Source organism: Nerophis lumbriciformis, linkage group LG17, assembly GCF_033978685.3.
Source record: "Nerophis lumbriciformis linkage group LG17, RoL_Nlum_v2.1, whole genome shotgun sequence".
Taxonomy (NCBI): domain Eukaryota; kingdom Metazoa; phylum Chordata; class Actinopteri; order Syngnathiformes; family Syngnathidae; genus Nerophis; species Nerophis lumbriciformis.
In genome coordinates, this window is record NC_084564.2 from 4455018 (window position 1) to 4473805 (window position 18788).

Consider the following 18788-nt stretch of genomic DNA (forward strand, 5'->3'; position numbering starts at 1 on the left):
TCAAGTTAAATATGATAAGGTTAATCATGGTAAAGTTACATATGATCAGGTTCAATATGAAAAAGTTAACAATGATAAGGTAAAATCATGATAGGGTCAAAAATTATAGTCAGATTATGATAAGATTAAAAATGATAAAGGTAAATGACAAGGTTAGAAATGATAAGGTTAAATATGATCAAGTAAATATTGATATGGTTAAAAATGATACGGTTCAATATGATAAAGTTAATAATGACAAAGTTAAAAATGATAAGGTTAAATATGATAAAGTTAAAAATTGTAATGTCCAATATGATATATAAAGATGAAATATAAGGTTAAATACGACAAGGTTAAATATGGTAAGGTTAAAAATGATCAAGTTAAATATGATAAGGTTAAAGATCAGGTTAAAAATGATTAAATATGATGAGGTGAAAAATGATACGGTTAAATATGGTAAGGTTAAAAATTATAAGGTTAAACATAAGGTTAAACATAATAAGGTTAAATATTATAAGGTTAAAAATGATAAGGTTAAAAATGACAAGATTAAATATTGCGATAAAATGGCCATATTTTTATTTGGTCACACAACAGTCTAAGCTACATTTGCTAGTATGGAGAAGACTGACACAAACATGGCTGCCAGTTTGTAGCCTCTTCAACTTGCATTGGCATTTGTACAGCAGTGAAAGCAAGGTGTGTGGCGTGCCTTGCCCAAAGACACAAGAGCAGTGAGCGGTCACCAGTAATTAAAGAAATATGGCGTATTAAAGTGTGTTTTTAGAAATATGTCATATTAAAGACTGTTTTAGATGTATGGCGTAGTAAAGTGTGTTTTTAAAGATAGGTCGTATTAAAGTGTTTTTGGAAATAGGTCGTATTAAAGTGTTTTTGGAAATAGGTCGTATTAAAGTGTTTTTACAAATAGGTCGTATTAAAGTGTTTTTACAAATAGGTCGTATTAAAGTGTGTTTTTAAACATAGGTCGTATTAAAGTGTTTTTAGAAATATATCGTATTAAAGTGTGTTTTTAAACTTAGGTCGTATTAAAGCATGTTTTTAGAAATATGCCGTATGAAAGTGTGTTTTTAGAAATATGCCGTATGAAAGTGTGTTTTTAGAAAAATGTCGTATTAAAGTGTGTTTTTAGAAATAGGTTGTATTAAAGCGTGTGTTTAGAAATAGGTCGTATTAAAGCGTGTTTTTAGAAATAGGTTGTATTAAAGTGTGTTTTTAGAAATATGGTGTATGAAAGTGTGTTTTTAGAAATATGGTGTATGAAAGTGTGTTTTTAGAAATAGGTCGTATTAAAGTGTTTTTAGAAATAGGTTGTATTAAAGTGTGTTTTTTAGAAATATGGTGTGTTAAAGTGTTTTTAGAAGTAGGTCGTATTAAAGTGTGTTTTTAGAAATAGGTTGTATTAAAGTGTGTTTTTAAACATAGGTCGTATTAAAGTGTGTTTTTAGAAATAGGTTGTATTAAAGTGTGTTTTTAAACATAGGTCGTATTAAAGTGTTTTTATAAATATGTCGTATTAGTGTGTTTTTAAACATAGGTCGTATTAAAGTGTTTTCAGAAATAGGTCATATTAAAGTGTGTTTAGAAATATATCGTATTAAAGTGTTTTCAGAAATAGGTCATTTTAAAGTGTTTTTAGAAATATGTCGTATTAAAGTGTGTTTTTAAACTTAGGTCGTATTAAAGCGTGTTTTTAGAAATATGCCGTATGAAAGTGTGTTTTAGAAAAATGTCTTATTAAAGTGTGTTTTTAGAAATGGGTTGTATTAAAGCGTGTGTTTAGAAATAGGTCGTATTAAAGCGTGTTTTTAGAAATAGGTTGTATTAAAGTGTGTTTTTAGAAATATGTCGTATTAAAGCGTGTTTTTAGAAATACGGCTTATTAAAGTGTGTTGTTAGACGTGTCGTGTTAAAATGTGTTTTCAGAAATATGTCAGATTAAAGTGTGTTTTTAGAAATATGGTGTATTAAAGTGTGTTTTTAGAAATATGCGGTATGAAAGTGTGTTTTTAGAAATAGGTCGTATTAAAGCGTGTTTTTAGAAATATGCGGTATGAAAGTGTGTTTTTAGAAATAGGTTGTATTAAAGCGTGTTTTTAGAAATAGGTCGTATTAGTGTGTTTTTAGAAATATGGTGTACTAAAGTGTTTTTAGAAATAGATTGTATTAAAACGTATTTTTAGAAATAGGTCGTATTAAAGCGTCTTTTTAGAAATAGGTTGTATTAAAGCGTGTTTTTAGAAATAGGTCGTATTAAAGTGTGTTTTTAGAAATATGGCGTATTAAAGTGTGATTTTAGAATTAGGTCGTATTAAAGTGTGCTTTTAGAAATAGGTCGTATTAAAGTGTGTTTTTAGAAATAGGTTGTATTAAAGTGTGTGTTTAGAAATAGGTTGTATTAAAGTGTTTTTAGAAATATGTTGTATTAAAGCGTGTTTTTAGAAATATGTTGTGTGTGTTAGAAATATATCGTATTAAAACGTGTTTTTAGAAATATGTCATATTAAAGTGTGTTTTTAGAAATATGTCATATTAAAGTGTGTTTTTAGAAATATGTCGTATTAAAGCGTCTTTTTAGAAATAGGTTGTATTAAAGCGTGTTTTTAGAAATAGGTCGTATTAAAGTGTGTTTTTAGAAACATGGCTTATTAAAACGTGTTTTTAGAAATAGTTTGTATTAAAGTGTGTGTTTAGAAATAGGTCGTATTAAAGTGTTTTTAGAAATATGTTGTATTAAAGCGTGTTTTTAGAAATATGTTGTGTGTGTTAGAAATACGTCGTAATAAAGCGTGTTTTTAGAAATGACGTATTAAAGTGTTTTTAGAAATATGTCATATTAAAGTGTTTTAAGAAATATGTGGTATTAAAATGTGTTTTTAGAAATAGGTCGTATTAAAATGTGTTTAGAAATATGTCATATTAAAAAGTTTTAAGAAATATGTGGTATTAAAATCTGTTTTTAGAAATATGTCGTATTAAAATGTGTTTTTAGAAATATGTCGTATTAAGGGTGATTTTAGAAATAGGTTGTATTAAAGTGTGTTTATAGAAATAGGTTGTATTAAAGTGTGTTTAGAAATAGTTCGTATTAAAGTGTGTTTTTAGAAATATGTCGTATTAAGGGTGTCTTTAAAAATATGTCGTATTAAAGCGTGTTTTTAGAAATAGGTCGTATAGAAGTGTGTTTTTAGAAATGTCGTATTAGAGCGTGTTTTTAGAAATGTCGTATTAAAGTGTTTTTTTTAGAAATATGTCGTATTGAAGTGTGTTTCTAGATATACGTCCTTATTAAAGTGTGTTTTTAGAAGTAGGTCGTATTAAAGTGTGTGTTTAGAAATAGGTCGTATTAAAGTGTGTTTTTAGAAATAGGTCGTATTAAAGTGTGTTTTTAGAAATAGGTTGTATTAAAGTGTGTTTTTAGAAATATGGCGTATTAAAGTGTGATTTTAGAATTAGGTCGTATTAAAGTGTGCTTTTAGAAATAGGTTGTATTAAAGCGTGTTTTTAGAAATAGGTCGTATTAAAGTGTGTTTTTAGAAACATGGCGTATTAAAACGTGTTTTTAGAAATAGGTCGTATTAAAGTGTTTTTAGAAATATGTTGTATTAAAGCGTGTTTTTAGAAATATGTCGTATTAAAGCGTCTTTTTAGAAATAGGTTGTATTAAAGCGTGTTTTTAGAAATATGTTGTGTGTGTTAGAAATACGTCGTAATAAAGCGTGTTTTTAGAAATGACGTATTAAAGTGTTTTTAGAAATATGTCATATTAAAGTGTTTTAAGAAATATGTGGTATTAAAATGTGTTTTTAGAAATAGGTCGTATTAAAATGTGTTTAGAAATATGTCATATTAAAAAGTTTTAAGAAATATGTGGTATTAAAATCTGTTTTTAGAAATATGTCGTATTAAAATGTGTTTTTAGAAATATGTCGTATTAAAATGTGTTTTTAGAAATATGTCGTATTAAAATGTGTTTTTAGAAATAGGTCGTATTAAAATGTGTTTTTAGAAATATGTCGTATTAAGGGTGTTTTTAGAAATAGGTTGTATTAAAATGTGTTTTTAGAAATAGGTCGTATTAAAGTGTGTTTAGAAATAGTTCGTATTAAAGTGTGTTTTTAGAAATATGTCGTATTAAGGGTGTCTTTAAAAATATGTCGTATTAAAGCGTGTTTTTAGAAATAGGTCGTTTAGAAGTGTGTTTTTAGAAATGTCGTATTAGAGCGTGTTTTTAGAAATGTCGTATTAAAGTGTGTTTTTAGAAATATGTCGTATTGAAGTGTGTGTTTAGAAATAGGTCGTATTAAAGTGTGTTTTTAGAAATAGGTCGTATTAAAGTGTGTTTTTAGAAATAGGTTGTATTAAAGTGTGTTTTTAGAAATATGGCGTATTAAAGTGTGATTTTAGAATTAGGTCGTATTAAAGTGTGCTTTTAGAAATAGGTTGTATTAAAGCGTGTTTTTAGAAATAGGTCGTATTAAAGTGTGTTTTTAGAAACATGGCGTATTAAAACGTGTTTTTAGAAATAGGTTGAATTAAAGTGTGTGTTTAGAAATAGGTCGTATTAAAGCGTGTTTTTAGAAATAGGTTGTATTAAAGTGTGTTTAGAAATAGGTCGTATTAAAGTGTTTTTAGAAATATGTTGTATTAAAGCGTGTTTTTAGAAATATGTCGTATTAAAGCGTCTTTTTAGAAATAGGTTGTATTAAAGCGTGTTTTTAGAAATAGGTCGTATTAAAGTGTGTTTTTAGAAACATGGCGTATTAAAACGTGTTTTTAGAAATAGTTTGTATTAAAGTGTGTGTTTAGAAATAGGTCGTATTAAAGTGTTTTTAGAAATATGTTGTATTAAAGCGTGTTTTTAGAAATATGTTGTGTGTGTTAGAAATACGTCGTAATAAAGCGTGTTTTTAGAAATGACGTATTAAAGTGTTTTTAGAAATATGTCATATTAAAGTGTTTTAAGAAATATGTGGTATTAAAATGTGTTTTTAGAAATAGGTCGTATTAAAATGTGTTTAGAAATATGTCATATTAAAAAGTTTTAAGAAATATGTGGTATTAAAATGTGTTTTTAGAAATATGTCGTATTAAAGTGTGTTTTTAGAAATAGGTCGTATTAAAATGTGTTTTTAGAAATATGTCGTATTAAGGGTGTTTTTAGAAATAGGTTGTATTAAAGTGTGTTTATAGAAATAGGTCGTATTAAAGTGTGTTTAGAAATAGTTCGTATTAAAGTGTGTTTTTAGAAATATGTCGTATTAAGGGTGTCTTTAAAAACATGTCATATTAAAGCGTGTTTTTAGAAATAGGTCGTATAGAAGTGTGTTTTTAGAAATGTCGTATTAGAGCGTGTTTTTAGAAATGTCGTATTAAAGTGTGTTTTTAGAAATATGTCGTATTGAAATGTGTTTCTAGATATACGTCGTATTAAAGTGTGTTTTTAGAAGTAGGTCGTATTAAAGTGTGTGTTTAGAAATAGGTCGTATTAAAGCGTGTTTTTAGAAATAGGTTGTATTAAAGTGTGTTTTTAGAAATATGGCGTATTAAAGTGTGATTTTAGAATTAGGTCGTATTAAAGTGTGCTTTTAGAAATAGGTTGTATTAAAGCGTGTTTTTAGAAATAGGTCGTATTAAAGTGTGTTTTTAGAAACATGGCGTATTAAAACGTGTTTTTAGAAATAGGTTGTATTAAAGTGTGTTTAGAAATAGGTCGTATTAAAGTGTTTTTAGAAATATGTTGTATTAAAGCGTGTTTTTAGAAATATGTTGTGTGTGTTAGAAATACGTCGTAATAAAGCGTGTTTTTAGAAATGACGTATTAAAGTGTGTTTAGAAATATGTCATATTAAAGTGTTTTAAGAAATATGTGGTATTAAAATGTGTTTTTAGAAATATGTCGTATTAAAATGTGTTTTTAGAAATATGTCGTATTAAGGGTGTTTTTAGAAATAGGTTGTATTAAAGCGTGTGTTTAGAAATATATTGTGTGTCTTAGAAATAGGTCGTATTAAAGCGTGTTTTTAGAAATGACGTATTAAAGCGTGTTTTTAGAAATATGTTGTACATAGTGTATTTTTAGAAATATGTCGTATTAAAGTGTCTTTTTAGAAATATCGTATTAAATTATGTTTTTAGAAATGTCGTATTAAAGCGTTTTTAGAAATATGTCATATTAAAGTGTCTTAAGAAATATGTGGTATTAAAATGTCTTTTTAGAAATAGGTCGTATTAAAATGTGTTTTTAGAAATAGTTCGTATTAAAGTGTGTTTTTAGAAGTAGGTCGTATTAAAGCGTGTTTTTAGAAATATGCGGTATGAAAGTGTGTTTTTAGAAATAGGTTGTATTAAAGCGTGTTTTTAGAAATAGGTCGTATTAGTGTGTTTTTAGAAATATGGTGTACTAAAGTGTTTTTAGAAATAGATTGTATTAAAACGTATTTTTAGAAATAGGTCGTATTAAAGCGTGTTTTTAGAAATAGGTTGTATTAGAACGTGTTTTTAGAAATGTCATATTAAAGTGTGTTTTTAGAAATATGTCGTATTGAAGTGTGTTTCTAGATATACGTCGTATTAAAGTGTGTGTTTAGAAATAGGTCGTATTAAAGTGTGTGTTTAGAAATAGGTCGTATTAAAGCGTGTGTTTAGAAATATGTCGTATTGAAGTGTGTTTTTAGAAATGTCGTATTAGAACGTGTTTTTAGAAATGTCGTATTAAAGTGTGTTTTTAGAAATATGTCGTATTGAAGTGTGTTTCTAGATATACGTCGTATTAAAGTGTGTTTTTAGAACTAGGTCGTATTGAAGTGTGTGTTTAGAAATAGGTCGTATTAAAGCGTGTTTTTAGAAATAGGTCGTATTAAAGTGTGTTTAGAAATAGTTCGTATTAAAATGTGTTTTTAGAAATATGTCGTATTGAAGTGTGTTTTTAGAAATGTCGTATTAGAACGTGTTTTTAGAAATGTCATATTAAAGTGTGTTTTTAGAAATATGTCGTATTGAAGTGTGTTTCTAGATATACGTCGTATTAAAGTGTGTGTTTAGAAATAGGTCGTATTAAAGTGTGTGTTTAGAAATAGGTCGTATTAAAGCGTGTGTTTAGAAATATGTCGTATTAAAGTGTGTGTTTAGAAATAGGTCGTATTAAAGCGTGTGTTTAGAAATATGTCGTATTGAAGTGTGTTTTTAGAAATGTCGTATTAGAACGTGTTTTTAGAAATGTCGTATTAAAGTGTGTTTTTAGAAATATGTCGTATTGAAGTGTGTTTCTAGATATACGTCGTATTAAAGTGTGTTTTTAGAACTAGGTCGTATTGAAGTGTGTGTTTAGAAATAGGTCGTATTAAAGCGTGTTTTTAGAAATGACGTATTAAAGCGTGTTTTTAGAAATATGTTGTACATACCGTGTTTTTAGAAATATGTCGTATTAAAGTGTCTTTTTAGAAATATCGTATTAAATTATGTTTTTAGAAATGTCGTATTAAAGCGTTTTTAGAAATATGTCATATTAAAGTGTCTTAAGAAATATGTGGTATTAAAATGTGTTTTTAGAAATAGGTCGTATTAAAATGTGTTTTTAGAAATAGGTCGTATTAACGTGTGTTTTTAGAAATATGTTGTATTAAAGCGTGTTTGTAGAAATAGGTCGTATTAAAGTGTGTTTAGAAATAGTTCGTATTAAAATGTGTTTTTAGAAATATGTCGTATTGAAGTGTTTGTAGAAATGTCATATTGAAGTGTGTTTTTAGAAATGTCGTATTAAAGTGTGTTTTTAGAAATATGTCGTATTGAAGTGTGTTTCTAGATATACGTCGTATTAAAGTGTGTTTTTAGAAGTAGGTCGTATTGAAGTGTGTGTTTAGAAATAGGTCGTATTAAAGTGTGTTTTTAGAAATACGTTGTATTAAAGTGTGTTTATAGAAATAGGTCGTATTAAAGTGTGTTTAGAAATAGTTCGTATTAAAATGTGTTTTTAGAAATATGTCGGATTGAAGTGTGTTTTTAGAAATGTCATATTGAAGTGTGTTTTTAGAAATGTCGTATTAGAACGTGTTTTTAGAAATGTCGTATTAAAGTGTGTTTTTAGAAATATGTCGTATTGAAGTGTGTTTTTAGAAATGTCGTATTAAAATGTGTTTTTAGAAGTAGGTCGTATTGAAGTGTGTTTCTAGATATACGTCGTATTAAAGTGTGTTTTTAGAAGTAGGTCGTATTGAAGTGTGTGTTTAGAAATATGTCGTATTGAAGTGTGTTTCTAGATATACGTCGTATTAAAGTGTGTTTTTAGAAGTAGGTCGTATTGAAGTGTGTTTAGAAATAGGTCATATTAAAGTGTGTGTTTAGAAATACGTCGTATTAAAGCGTGTTTTTAGAAATACGTTGTATTAAAGTGTGTTTATAGAAATAGGTCGTATTAAAGTGTGTGTTTAGAAATAGTTCGTATTAAAATGTGTTTTTAGAAATATGTCGTATTGAAGTGTGTTTTTAGAAATGTCATATTGAAGTGTGTTTTTAGAAATGTCGTATTAGAACGTGTTTTTAGAAATGTCGTATTAAAGTGTGTTTTTAGAAATATGTCGTATTGAAGTGTGTTTCTAGATATACGTCGTATTAAAGTGTGTTTTTAGAAGTAGGTCGTATTGAAGTGTGTTTAGAAATAGGTTGTATTAAAGCGTGTGTTTAGAAATAGGTTGTATTAAAGTGTGTTTTTAGAAATATGTCAGATTAAAGTGTGTTTTTAGAATTAGGTCATATTAAAATGTGTTTTTAGAAATAGGTTGTATTAAAGCATGTTTTTAGAAATAGGTTGTATTAAAGTGTGTTTTTAGGAAATATGGTGTATTAAAGTGTGTTTTTAGAAATATGGTGTATTAAAGTGTGTTTCTAGATATATGTCGTTTTTAGAAATAGGTTTATTAAAACGTGTTTTTAGAAATAGGTTATATTAAAGCGTGTTTTTAGAAATAGGTTGTTTTAAAGTGAGTTTTTAGGAAATATGGCGTATTAAAGTGTGTTTTTAGAAATATGGTCTATGAAAGTGTGTTTTTAGAAATGGTTGTATTAAAGCGTGTTTTTAGAAATAGGTTGTATTAAAGTGTGTTTAGAAATAGGTCGTATTAAAGTGTTTTTAGAAATATGTTGTATTAAAGCGTGTTTAGAAATATGTTGTGTGTGTTAGAAATATGTCGTAATAAAGTGTGTTTTTAGAAATGTCGTATTAGAGCGTGTTTTTAGAAATGTCGTATTAAAGTGTGTTTTTAGAAGTAGGTCGTATTGAAGTGTGTGTTTAGAAATAGGTCGTATTAAAGTGTGTGTTTAGAAATAGGTCGTATTAAAGCGTGTTTTTAGAATTAGGTCATATTAAAGCGTGTTTTTAGAAATAGGTTGTTTTAAAGTGAGTTTTTAGGAAATATGGCGTATTAAAGTGTGTTTTTAGAAATATGGTCTATGAAAGTGTGTTTTTAGAAATGGTTGTATTAAAGCGTGTTTTTAGAAATAGGTTGTATTAAAGTGTGTTTAGAAATAGGTCGTATTAAAGTGTTTTTAGAAATATGTTGTATTAAAGCGTGTGTTTAGAAATATGTTGTGTGTGTTAGAAATATGTCGTAATAAAGTGTGTTTTTAGAAATGTCGTATTAGAGCGTGTTTTTAGAAATGTCGTATTAAAGTGTGTTTTTAGAAGTAGGTCGTATTGAAGTGTGTGTTTAGAAATAGGTCGTATTAAAGTGTGTGTTTAGAAATAGGTCGTATTAAAGCGTGTTTTTAGAATTAGGTCATATTAAAGCGTGTTTTTAGAAATAGGTCGTATTAAAGTGTGTTTTTAGAAATATGGTGTATTTAAGTGTGTTTCTAGATATACGTCGTATTAAAGCATGTTTTTAGAAATAGGTTGTATTAAAGTGAGTTTTTAGGAAATATGGCGTATTAAAGTGTGTTTTTATAAATATGGTGTATGAAAGTGTTTTTATAAATATGTTGTATTATAGCGTGTTTTTAGAAATAGGTCGTATTAAAGTGTGTTTTTAGAAATAGGTTGTATTAAGGTGTGTTTTTAGAAATATAGCGTATTAAAGTGTTTTTAGAAATAGGTCGTATTAAAGTGAGTTTTTAGGAAATAGGTCATATTAAAATGTGTTTTTAGAAATAGGTTGTATTAAAGCATGTTTTTAGAAATAGGTTGTATTAAAGTGTGTTTTTAGAAAATATGTCGTATTAAAGTGTGTTTTTAGAAATCTGTCGTATGAAAGTGTGTTTTTAGAAATATGGTGTATTACAGTGTGTTTTTAGAAATATGGCGTACTAAAGTGTGATTTTAGAAATAGGTTTATTAAAGCGTCTTTTTAGAAAGTAGGTCATATTAAAATCTGTTTTTAGAAATATGGCGTATTAAAGTGTGTTTTTAAAAATACGTTGAATTAAAGTGTGTTTTTAGAAATAGGTTGTATTAAAGTGTTTTTAGAAATATGGCGTATTAAAGTGTGTTTTTTAGAAGTAGGTCGTATTAAAGTGTGTTTTTAGAAAATATGTCGTATTAAAGTGTGTTTTTAGAAATATGGTGTATGAAAGTGTGTTTTTAGAAATATGGCGTATTAATGTGTTTTTATAAATATGTTGTATTAAAGTGTGTTTTTAGAAATAGGTCTTATTAAAGTGTGTTTTTAGAAATAGGTCTTATTAAAGTGTGTTTTTAGAAAATATGTCGTATTAAAGCGTGTTTTTAGAAATCCGTTGTATTAAAGTGTGTTTTTAGAAATATGGTGTATTACAGTGTGTTTTTAGAAATATGGCGTACTAAAGTGTGATTTTAGAAATAGGTTTATTAAAGCGTCTTTTTAGAAAGTAGGTCATATTAAAATCTGTTTTTAGAAATATGGCGTATTAAAGTGTGTTTTTAGAAATACGTTGAATTAAAGTGTATTTTTAGAAATATGGCGTATTAAAGCGTGTTTTTAGAAATATGGTGTATTAAAGCGTGTTTTTAGAAATAGGTCGCATTAAAGTGTGTTTTTAGAAATATGTTGTATTAAAGTGTGTTTTTAGAAATATGTCATATTAAAGTGTTTTAAGAAATATGTCGTATTAAAATGTGTTTTTAGAAATAGGTCGTACTAAAGTGTGTTTTTAGAAATATATCGTATTAAGGGTGTTTTTAGAAATAGGTCGTATTAAAGTGTGTTTTTAGAATTTGGTCGTATTAAAGTGTGTTTTTAGAAATATGCCATATTAAAGCGTGTTTTTAGAAATAAGTCATATTAAAGTGTGTTTTTAGAGATAGGTCGTATTAAAGTGGGTTTTAGAAATATGTCGTATTAAAGTGTGTTTTTAGAAATAGGTTGTATTAAAGCGCGTTTTTAGAAATATGTCGTATTAAAGTGTGTTTTTAGAAATAGGTTGTATTAAAGCGCGTTTTTAGAAATAGGTCATATTAAAGTGTGTTTTTAGAGATAGGTTGTATTAAAGTGTGTTTTTAGAAAAATGTCTTATTAAAGTGTGGTTTTAGAAATAGGTCGTATTAAAATGTGTTTTTAGAAATAGGTCGTATTAAAGTGTTTTTAGAAATATGGCATATTAAAGTGTGTTTTTTAGAAATTGGTCGTATTAAAGTGTGTTTTTAGAAATATGTGGTATTAAAGTGTGTTTTTAGAAATATTTTGTATTAAAGTGGGTTTTTAGAAAAATGGTGTATTAAAGTGTGTTTTTAGAAATGTGGCGTACTAAAGTGTGATTTTAGAAATATGTTTATTAAAGTGTGTTTTTAGAAATATGTGGTAATAAAGTGTGTTTTTAGAAATGTGTGGTATTAAAGTGTGTTTTTAGAAATATGGTGTATTAAAGTGTGTTTTTAGAAACATGTGGTATTAAAGTGTGTTTTTAGAAATATGGTGTATTAAAGTGTGTTTTTAGAAACATGTGGTATTAAAGTGTGTTTTTCCGTGCAGGTGCTCAGTGTTTGGACGTGGGTCACAGGGTGGTGTGTCGATGTCGTCTGGGCTTCATGGGCGCTCTCTGCGAGACCAACGTGGACGACTGCGCTAGCAACCCGTGTCACAACGCCGGCACGTGCGTGGACGGCGTCAAGGACTTCACGTGCACGTGCACGCTGGGCTTCAGCGGCAAGGACTGCTCCGTGCGCTCCAACCCCTGCGACCACTTCCCCTGCGACAATGGCGGCAAGTGTTACGCCCACTTCTCGGGCCCCGTGTGCCAGTGCCCGCCGGGCTTCATGGGCGCACGCTGCGAGTACGCCCTCAAGACCACGCCGCCTCCTGCCCCTGCCCTCACCTCCACCCCCAACAATGGCAGCTTCCCTGCAGTGCTGGCCGCCGCCTGCGTTTTTGGCGTGCTGACGTTGACCCTGCTGGCGTGCGCCGCCGTCTTCATCCTGCGTCAGCTCCGCTGGGGCAAGGGCCTCGCCGCACTGTCCACCTCGGTCAAGAACGACCTGGAGGCGGTCAACAACCGCAACGCCGTCATCGGCGGGGGCGGGGCCAGGAGCGTCAGCTTGGCGGGAGCGCTGCTGAGCGGCTTCAAGGAGAAGGAGAACTTCCACCTTCCTGGGGGTCAAGTCAAAGTGTCCAACAAGGACGTCGCTCTGGTGGGCGGAGACAACGCGGCCATCTTTAAAAACACAATGGCCGACTGCAACCTTGCCAAGGACCAACAACTCAACAAAAACAAATTTGACCGGTATGGACCTTATATTATTACTATTATTTGTAGTAGTAGTAATGGTAGTAGATGCATTGTCATTAGTAGTAGTAGATGTATTAGTAGTACTAGTACTATTGATATTATTATTATTATTATAGTTATTTTTCATAGTAGTAGTAGTAGTAGATGTATTAGTAGTACTAGTATTATTGTTATTATTATTATTATTATTATTATTATTTTTCGTAGTAGTAGATGTATTAGTAGTACTAGTACTATTGTTATTATTATTATTATTTTTCATAGTAGTAGTGGTAGTAGTAATGGTGGTAGATGCATTATCCTTAGTAGTAGTAGATGTATTAGTAGTACTAGTACTATTGATATTATTATTATTGTTATTTTTCATAGTAGTAGTGGTAGTAGTAATGGTAGTAGATGCATTATCCTTTGTAGTAGTATATGTATTAGTAGTACTAGTATTGTTATTATTATTATTATTTTTCATAGTAGTAGTAGTAGATGTATTAGTAGTACTAGTACTATTGTTATTATTATTATTATTTTTCATAGTAGTAGTGGTAGTAGTAATGGTGGTAGATGCATTATCCTTAGTAGTAGTAGATGTATTAGTAGTACTAGTATTATTGTTATTATTATTATTATTTTTCATAGCAGTAGTGGTAGTAGTAATGATAGTAGATGCATTATCATTAGTAGTAGTAGATGTATTAGTAGTACTAGTATTAGTAGTACTAGTATTGTTGTTATTATTATTCATAGTAGTAGTGGTAGTAGTAATGGTAGTAGATACATTATACTTAGTAGTAGTAGAAGTATTAGTAGTACTAGTATTTGTTATTATTATTTTTCATAGTAGTAGTGGTAGTAGTAATGGTAGTAGATGCATTATCATTAGCAGTAGTATAAGTATTAATAGTACTAGTATTATTGTTATTGTTGTTATTATTATTCATAGTATTAGTGGCAGTAGTAATGGTAGTAGATGCATTATCATTAGTAGTAGTAGATGTATTAGTAGTACTAGTATTATTATTGTTGTTGTTGTTATTATTCATAGTAGTAGTGGTAGTAGTAATGGTAGTAGATGTATTAGTAGTACTAGTATTATTGTTATTATTATTATTATTTTTCATAGTAGTAGTGGTAGTAGTAATGGTAGTAGATACATTATCCTTAGTAGTAGTAGAAGTATTAGTAGTACTAGTATTATTGTTATTGTTGTTATTATTATTATTCATAGTAGTAGTGGTACTAGTAATGGTAGTAGATGCATTATCATTAGTAGAAGTATTAGTAGTACTAGTATTATTGTTATTATTATTTTTCATAGTAGTAGTGGTAATAGTAATAGTAGTAGATGCATTATCATTAGTAGTAGTAGAAGTAGAAGTACTAGTATTATTATTATTGTTGTTATTCATAGTAGTAGTGGTGGTAGTAATGGTAGTAGATGCATTATCATTAGTAGTAGTAGTAGATGTATTAATAGTACTAGTATTATTGTTATCATTATTATTATTTCTTATAGTAGTAGTGGTAGTAGATGCATTATCATTAGTAGTAGTAGAAGTATTAGTAGTACTAGTATAATTGTTATTGTTGTTGTTGTTATTATTCATAGTAGTAGTGGTAGTAGATGCATTATCATTAGTAGAAGTATTAGTAGTACTAGTATTATTGTTATTGTTGTTATTATTCATAGCAGTAGTGGTAGTAGTGATGGTAGTAGATGCATTATCATTAGTAGTAGTAGATGTATTAGTACTAGTATCATTATTATTATTATTATTATTATTCATAGTAGTAGTGGTAATAGTAATGGTAGTAGATTAAGGCTGCAGCTAACGATTATTTTTCTATCGATTAATCGGTTAATCTATAGATTTTTTTTCGATTAATCTATAGATTATTTTTCCTTTTACCGATTATTTTTTTATTTAAAATGAAGATGAAGAAATAAATGTAGGCCAGTTTTTTCAAAAGGCATGACTTTTATTTACAAAAAAAAAAGGTATGGCCACTCAGTCAACATTGACAACAACATGACAAAATATTCTGTAACAATGTAAACATTTAAAACTTTTAACATTTAACAAAATTAAAAGTAGCTTATTTGCTTTTTAATGTACAAATATAAAAGTAAACATCCAGTGCAAATCTTAATATTCTACAATAGTATAAGCATTTCAAAAGTAAAAGTATTGCTTGTTTTGTTTTAAAATGTGCAAAAATAAATACAAAAAAGTGCAAAACGAAAAGTGTAAACAATTCAACAAAAGTAAAAGTATTGCTTATTTTGCTTAATAACACAACAATGATAGTATGATTAAAGTGAAAGTTAATTGTTTGTTTGTACATAGTATATGTAACTGGTAATGTTGTAAAAGGTATTTGCACAACTAATTAACGTTAGCGTCTTTGTAAACACTGAACAGGCACGCCAAACGCGCCTCTCAGAGCGAAACGGTGTTTTAGTTTATGAATTTACAACACAGATACAAATGACACACTCATGTTTTTGTGTAATGATGACAACGTATACTCAACGCGGACGATTGACTAGTTGATGGTGATGGCAAGAACGCTGTCGGGTGTTTTCTTTTCAAATGTTCCTTCATAGCCGTTGTGCTGCTATGATAGGCCATTTCCGCTCGACACAGTGTGCATACAACAACTGTCAAGTGTTTGGCTTTTTTCGCTGTGCTTATCCCACACTTGAAGGGATGTACCAATGCTGAATGTGGCTTCTGGATTTCACTCAAATGTTCCTTTTTCCTTTTATTTTCCTTTAGTTTGCAACAGTTTTTCCAACCAAGAAACAGCTTCTTTCTTCTTCTTTAGTCTTTTTTAACAGTCTTTAGCAGTGTTAGTAGACTTTAGTAGACTTTAGTTTCTTTAGCTGTCTTTAGTAGCCTTTAGCTTCTTTAGTAGGTGAAAAACCTTTAAGGACAAAACACCACAAGATTAACATGCTGTAAAAAATCAATCAATTATCAATCCCATAATTTACAATTATTAATTAGGCTATCAAACTCTTAACCATTAAACAAGTGCAAGAAAATGGACACATCTTTTCCCTTTAAGTTAAAACAGATTTTAAATAAATTGTCTCAACATAAATGCACCAAGATACATATAAAATACATTTAAACCCAGAAACACAATAGATAAATGCAGCAGAAAAGCCAATATGCAAATACATAAGTACCTAACCAATTAACCACCTATTTAGATACATATTTAAAATCCATATTCAATATAAATATATTATTAAATTAGTAGTGAAACACTCAATCTTAAACGCTGTCTACTGGTAGAAAAATGCCCTTTTTTCTATGCCCTCACCAGCAGCCAATGATCCAACACAGTTAAATCCAACACTTGAAGTTGAGCGACTTCACCCTCCTGATGAAGCAAACTGCTCCAACATTTATCAAACTAAGCAAAGAATATCAACACTAAACAACAGTTACACAAAACACCGTGTGTATTTAGCCTCCAGACTAAGCATGCTACATGCACACAACTCCCCCGCACACCCGATCTCACCAGCGCAACAGGTGCGCCACACCCACAAAGAGAAATAAAGTGCAATCTTACCGGCTGTCCGTTCAGCTTTTGGTTTTGGTACACTTTTGGCACAACTCTGGGTTATCTGTAATGAACTAAACCTTTTTCCACTCTGCGCTGGCGTCTTTTGTACTCCTTGATTTGACACAGCGGTCTAATTACCGGGCTCGCGCACCAGCAGATGAGACGGGAGCGCGCCGCGTTATACCTGCACGTGAACGTAAACTGATCGGCTCTGATCATATCAGCCGACTGGCCGAAATAATGCCGAATTATATACATTTCCTGGGGTTGCCTAGGTGAATAGGGATGCCGATGTGTTCTAAGATCAAATATAATTGTATTAAGTGGGGTTTGGCTGGTTGCTAAGCAGCCACCGCGTCAGCTGACGAGACAGCTGTTCGCCGCTACAACATTGTTAGGCCGTTTATTGAAATACTCCCACACTTTTGACGACTTTTGGCGTGCTTTTTTCCCCTCGCTCGCATCGTCTGCTTTGCGTGCGGCCATGACGGTAGTGTGACGTAAATATGCGACGCGTCGACGCACAAAAAACGGCGCCGACGTATTTACGTAACCGATGACGTCGACTATGTCGACGCGTCGTTTCAGCGTTATAGTAGATGCATTATCATTAGTAGTAGTATAAGTATTAGTAGTACTAGTATTATTGTTATTATTATTATTCATAGTAGTAGTAGTAATGGTAGTAGATGCATTATCATTAGTAGTAGTGGAAGTATTAGTAGTACTAGTATTATTGTTATTTTTATTATTATTATTATTTTTCATAGTAGTAGTGGTAGTAGTAATGGTAGTAGATGCATTATCATTAGTAGTAGTAGAAGTATAAGTAGTACTAGTATTATTGTTATTATTATTCATAGTAGTAGTGGTGGTGGTAGCAGTAATGGTAGTAGATGCATTATCATTAGTAGTAGTAGAAGTATAAGTAGTACTAGTATTGTTATTATTATTATTATTATTTTTCATAGTAGTAGTGGTAGTAGTAATGGTAGTAGATGCATTATCATTAGTAGTAGTAGAAGTATAAGTAGTACTAGTATTATTGTTATTATTATTATTATTATTCATATTAGTAGTGGTAGTAGTAATGGTCGTAAATGCATTATCATTAGTAGTAGTAGAAGTATAAGTGGTACTAGTATTATTGTTATTATTATTATTATTATTATTCATATTAGTAGTGGTAGTAGTAATGGTAGTAGATGCATTATCATTAGTAGTAGTAGAAGTATAAGTAATACTAGTATTATTGTTATTATTATTATTATTATTTTTCATAGTAGTAGTGGTAGTAGTAATGGTAGTAGATGCATTATCATTAGTAGTAGTACTAGTATTATTATTATTATTATTATTCATAGTAGTAGTGGTAGTAGTAATGGTAGTAGATGCATTATCATTAGTAGTAGTAGAAGTATTAGTAGTACTAGTATTATTATTTTTATTATTATTATTTTTCATAGTAGTAGTGGGAGTAGTAATGGTAGTAGATGCATTATCATTAGTAGTAGTAGAAGTATAAGTAGTACTAGTATTATTGTTATTATTATTATTATTATTATTATTCATAGTAGTAGTGGTAGTAGTAATGGTAGTAGATGCATTATCATTTGTAGTAGTAGAAGTATAAGTAGTACTAGTATTATTATTGTTATTATTATTATTATTATTATTCATAGTAGTAGTGGTAGCAGTAATGGTAGTAGATGCATTATCATTAGTAGTAGTAGAAGTATAAGTAGTACTAGTATTATTGTTATTATTATTATTATTCATATTAGTAGTGGTAGTAGTAATGGTAGTAGATGCATTATCATTAGTAGTAGTAGAAGTATAAGTAGTACTAGTATTATTGTTATTATTATTATTTTTCATAGTAGTAGTGGTAGTAGTAATGGTAGTAGATGCATTATCATTAGTAGTAGTAGAAGTATAAGTAGTACTAGTATTATTGTTATTATTATTATTATTATTCATAGTAGTAGTGGTAGTAGTAATGGTCGTAGATGCATTATCATTAGTAGTAGTAGAAGTATAAGTAGTACTAGTATTATTATTATTATTATTATTATTAATCATAGTAGTAGTAATGGTAGTAGATGCATTATCAGTAGTAGTAGAAGTATTAGTAGTACTAGTATTATTGTTGTTGTTATTATTCATAGTACTAGTGGTAGTAGTTATGGTAGTAGATGCATTATCATTAGTAGCAGTAGTAGTATTAGTAGTACTAGTATTGTTGTTATTATTCATATCAATCAATCAATGTTTATTTATATAGCCCTAAATCACAAGTGTCTCAAAGGGCTGCACAAGCCACAACGACATCCTCGGTACAGAGTCCACATAAGGCCAAGGAAAAACTCACAACCCCAGTGGGACGTCGATGTGAATGACTATGAGAAACCTTGGAGAGGACCCCCCCCCCCCCTCTAGGGGAGACCGAATGCAATGGATGTCGAGTGGGTCTGACATAATATTGTGAAAGTCCAGTCCATAGTGGATCTAAC

The 18788-nt window shown here is 29.7% G+C and overlaps 1 protein-coding gene across 1 annotated transcript in view; it reads left to right on the forward strand.

Annotated features, from left to right (window-relative positions):
* Positions 1-18788, forward strand: part of dlc (deltaC) — a 97319-nt gene that overhangs the window by 60211 nt on the left and 18320 nt on the right. The window contains exon 8 of the mRNA XM_061972242.1: positions 11946-12693. Coding sequence (XP_061828226.1) covers positions 11946-12693 — 748 coding nt within the window. The remainder of the gene's footprint in view (positions 1-11945; positions 12694-18788) is intronic.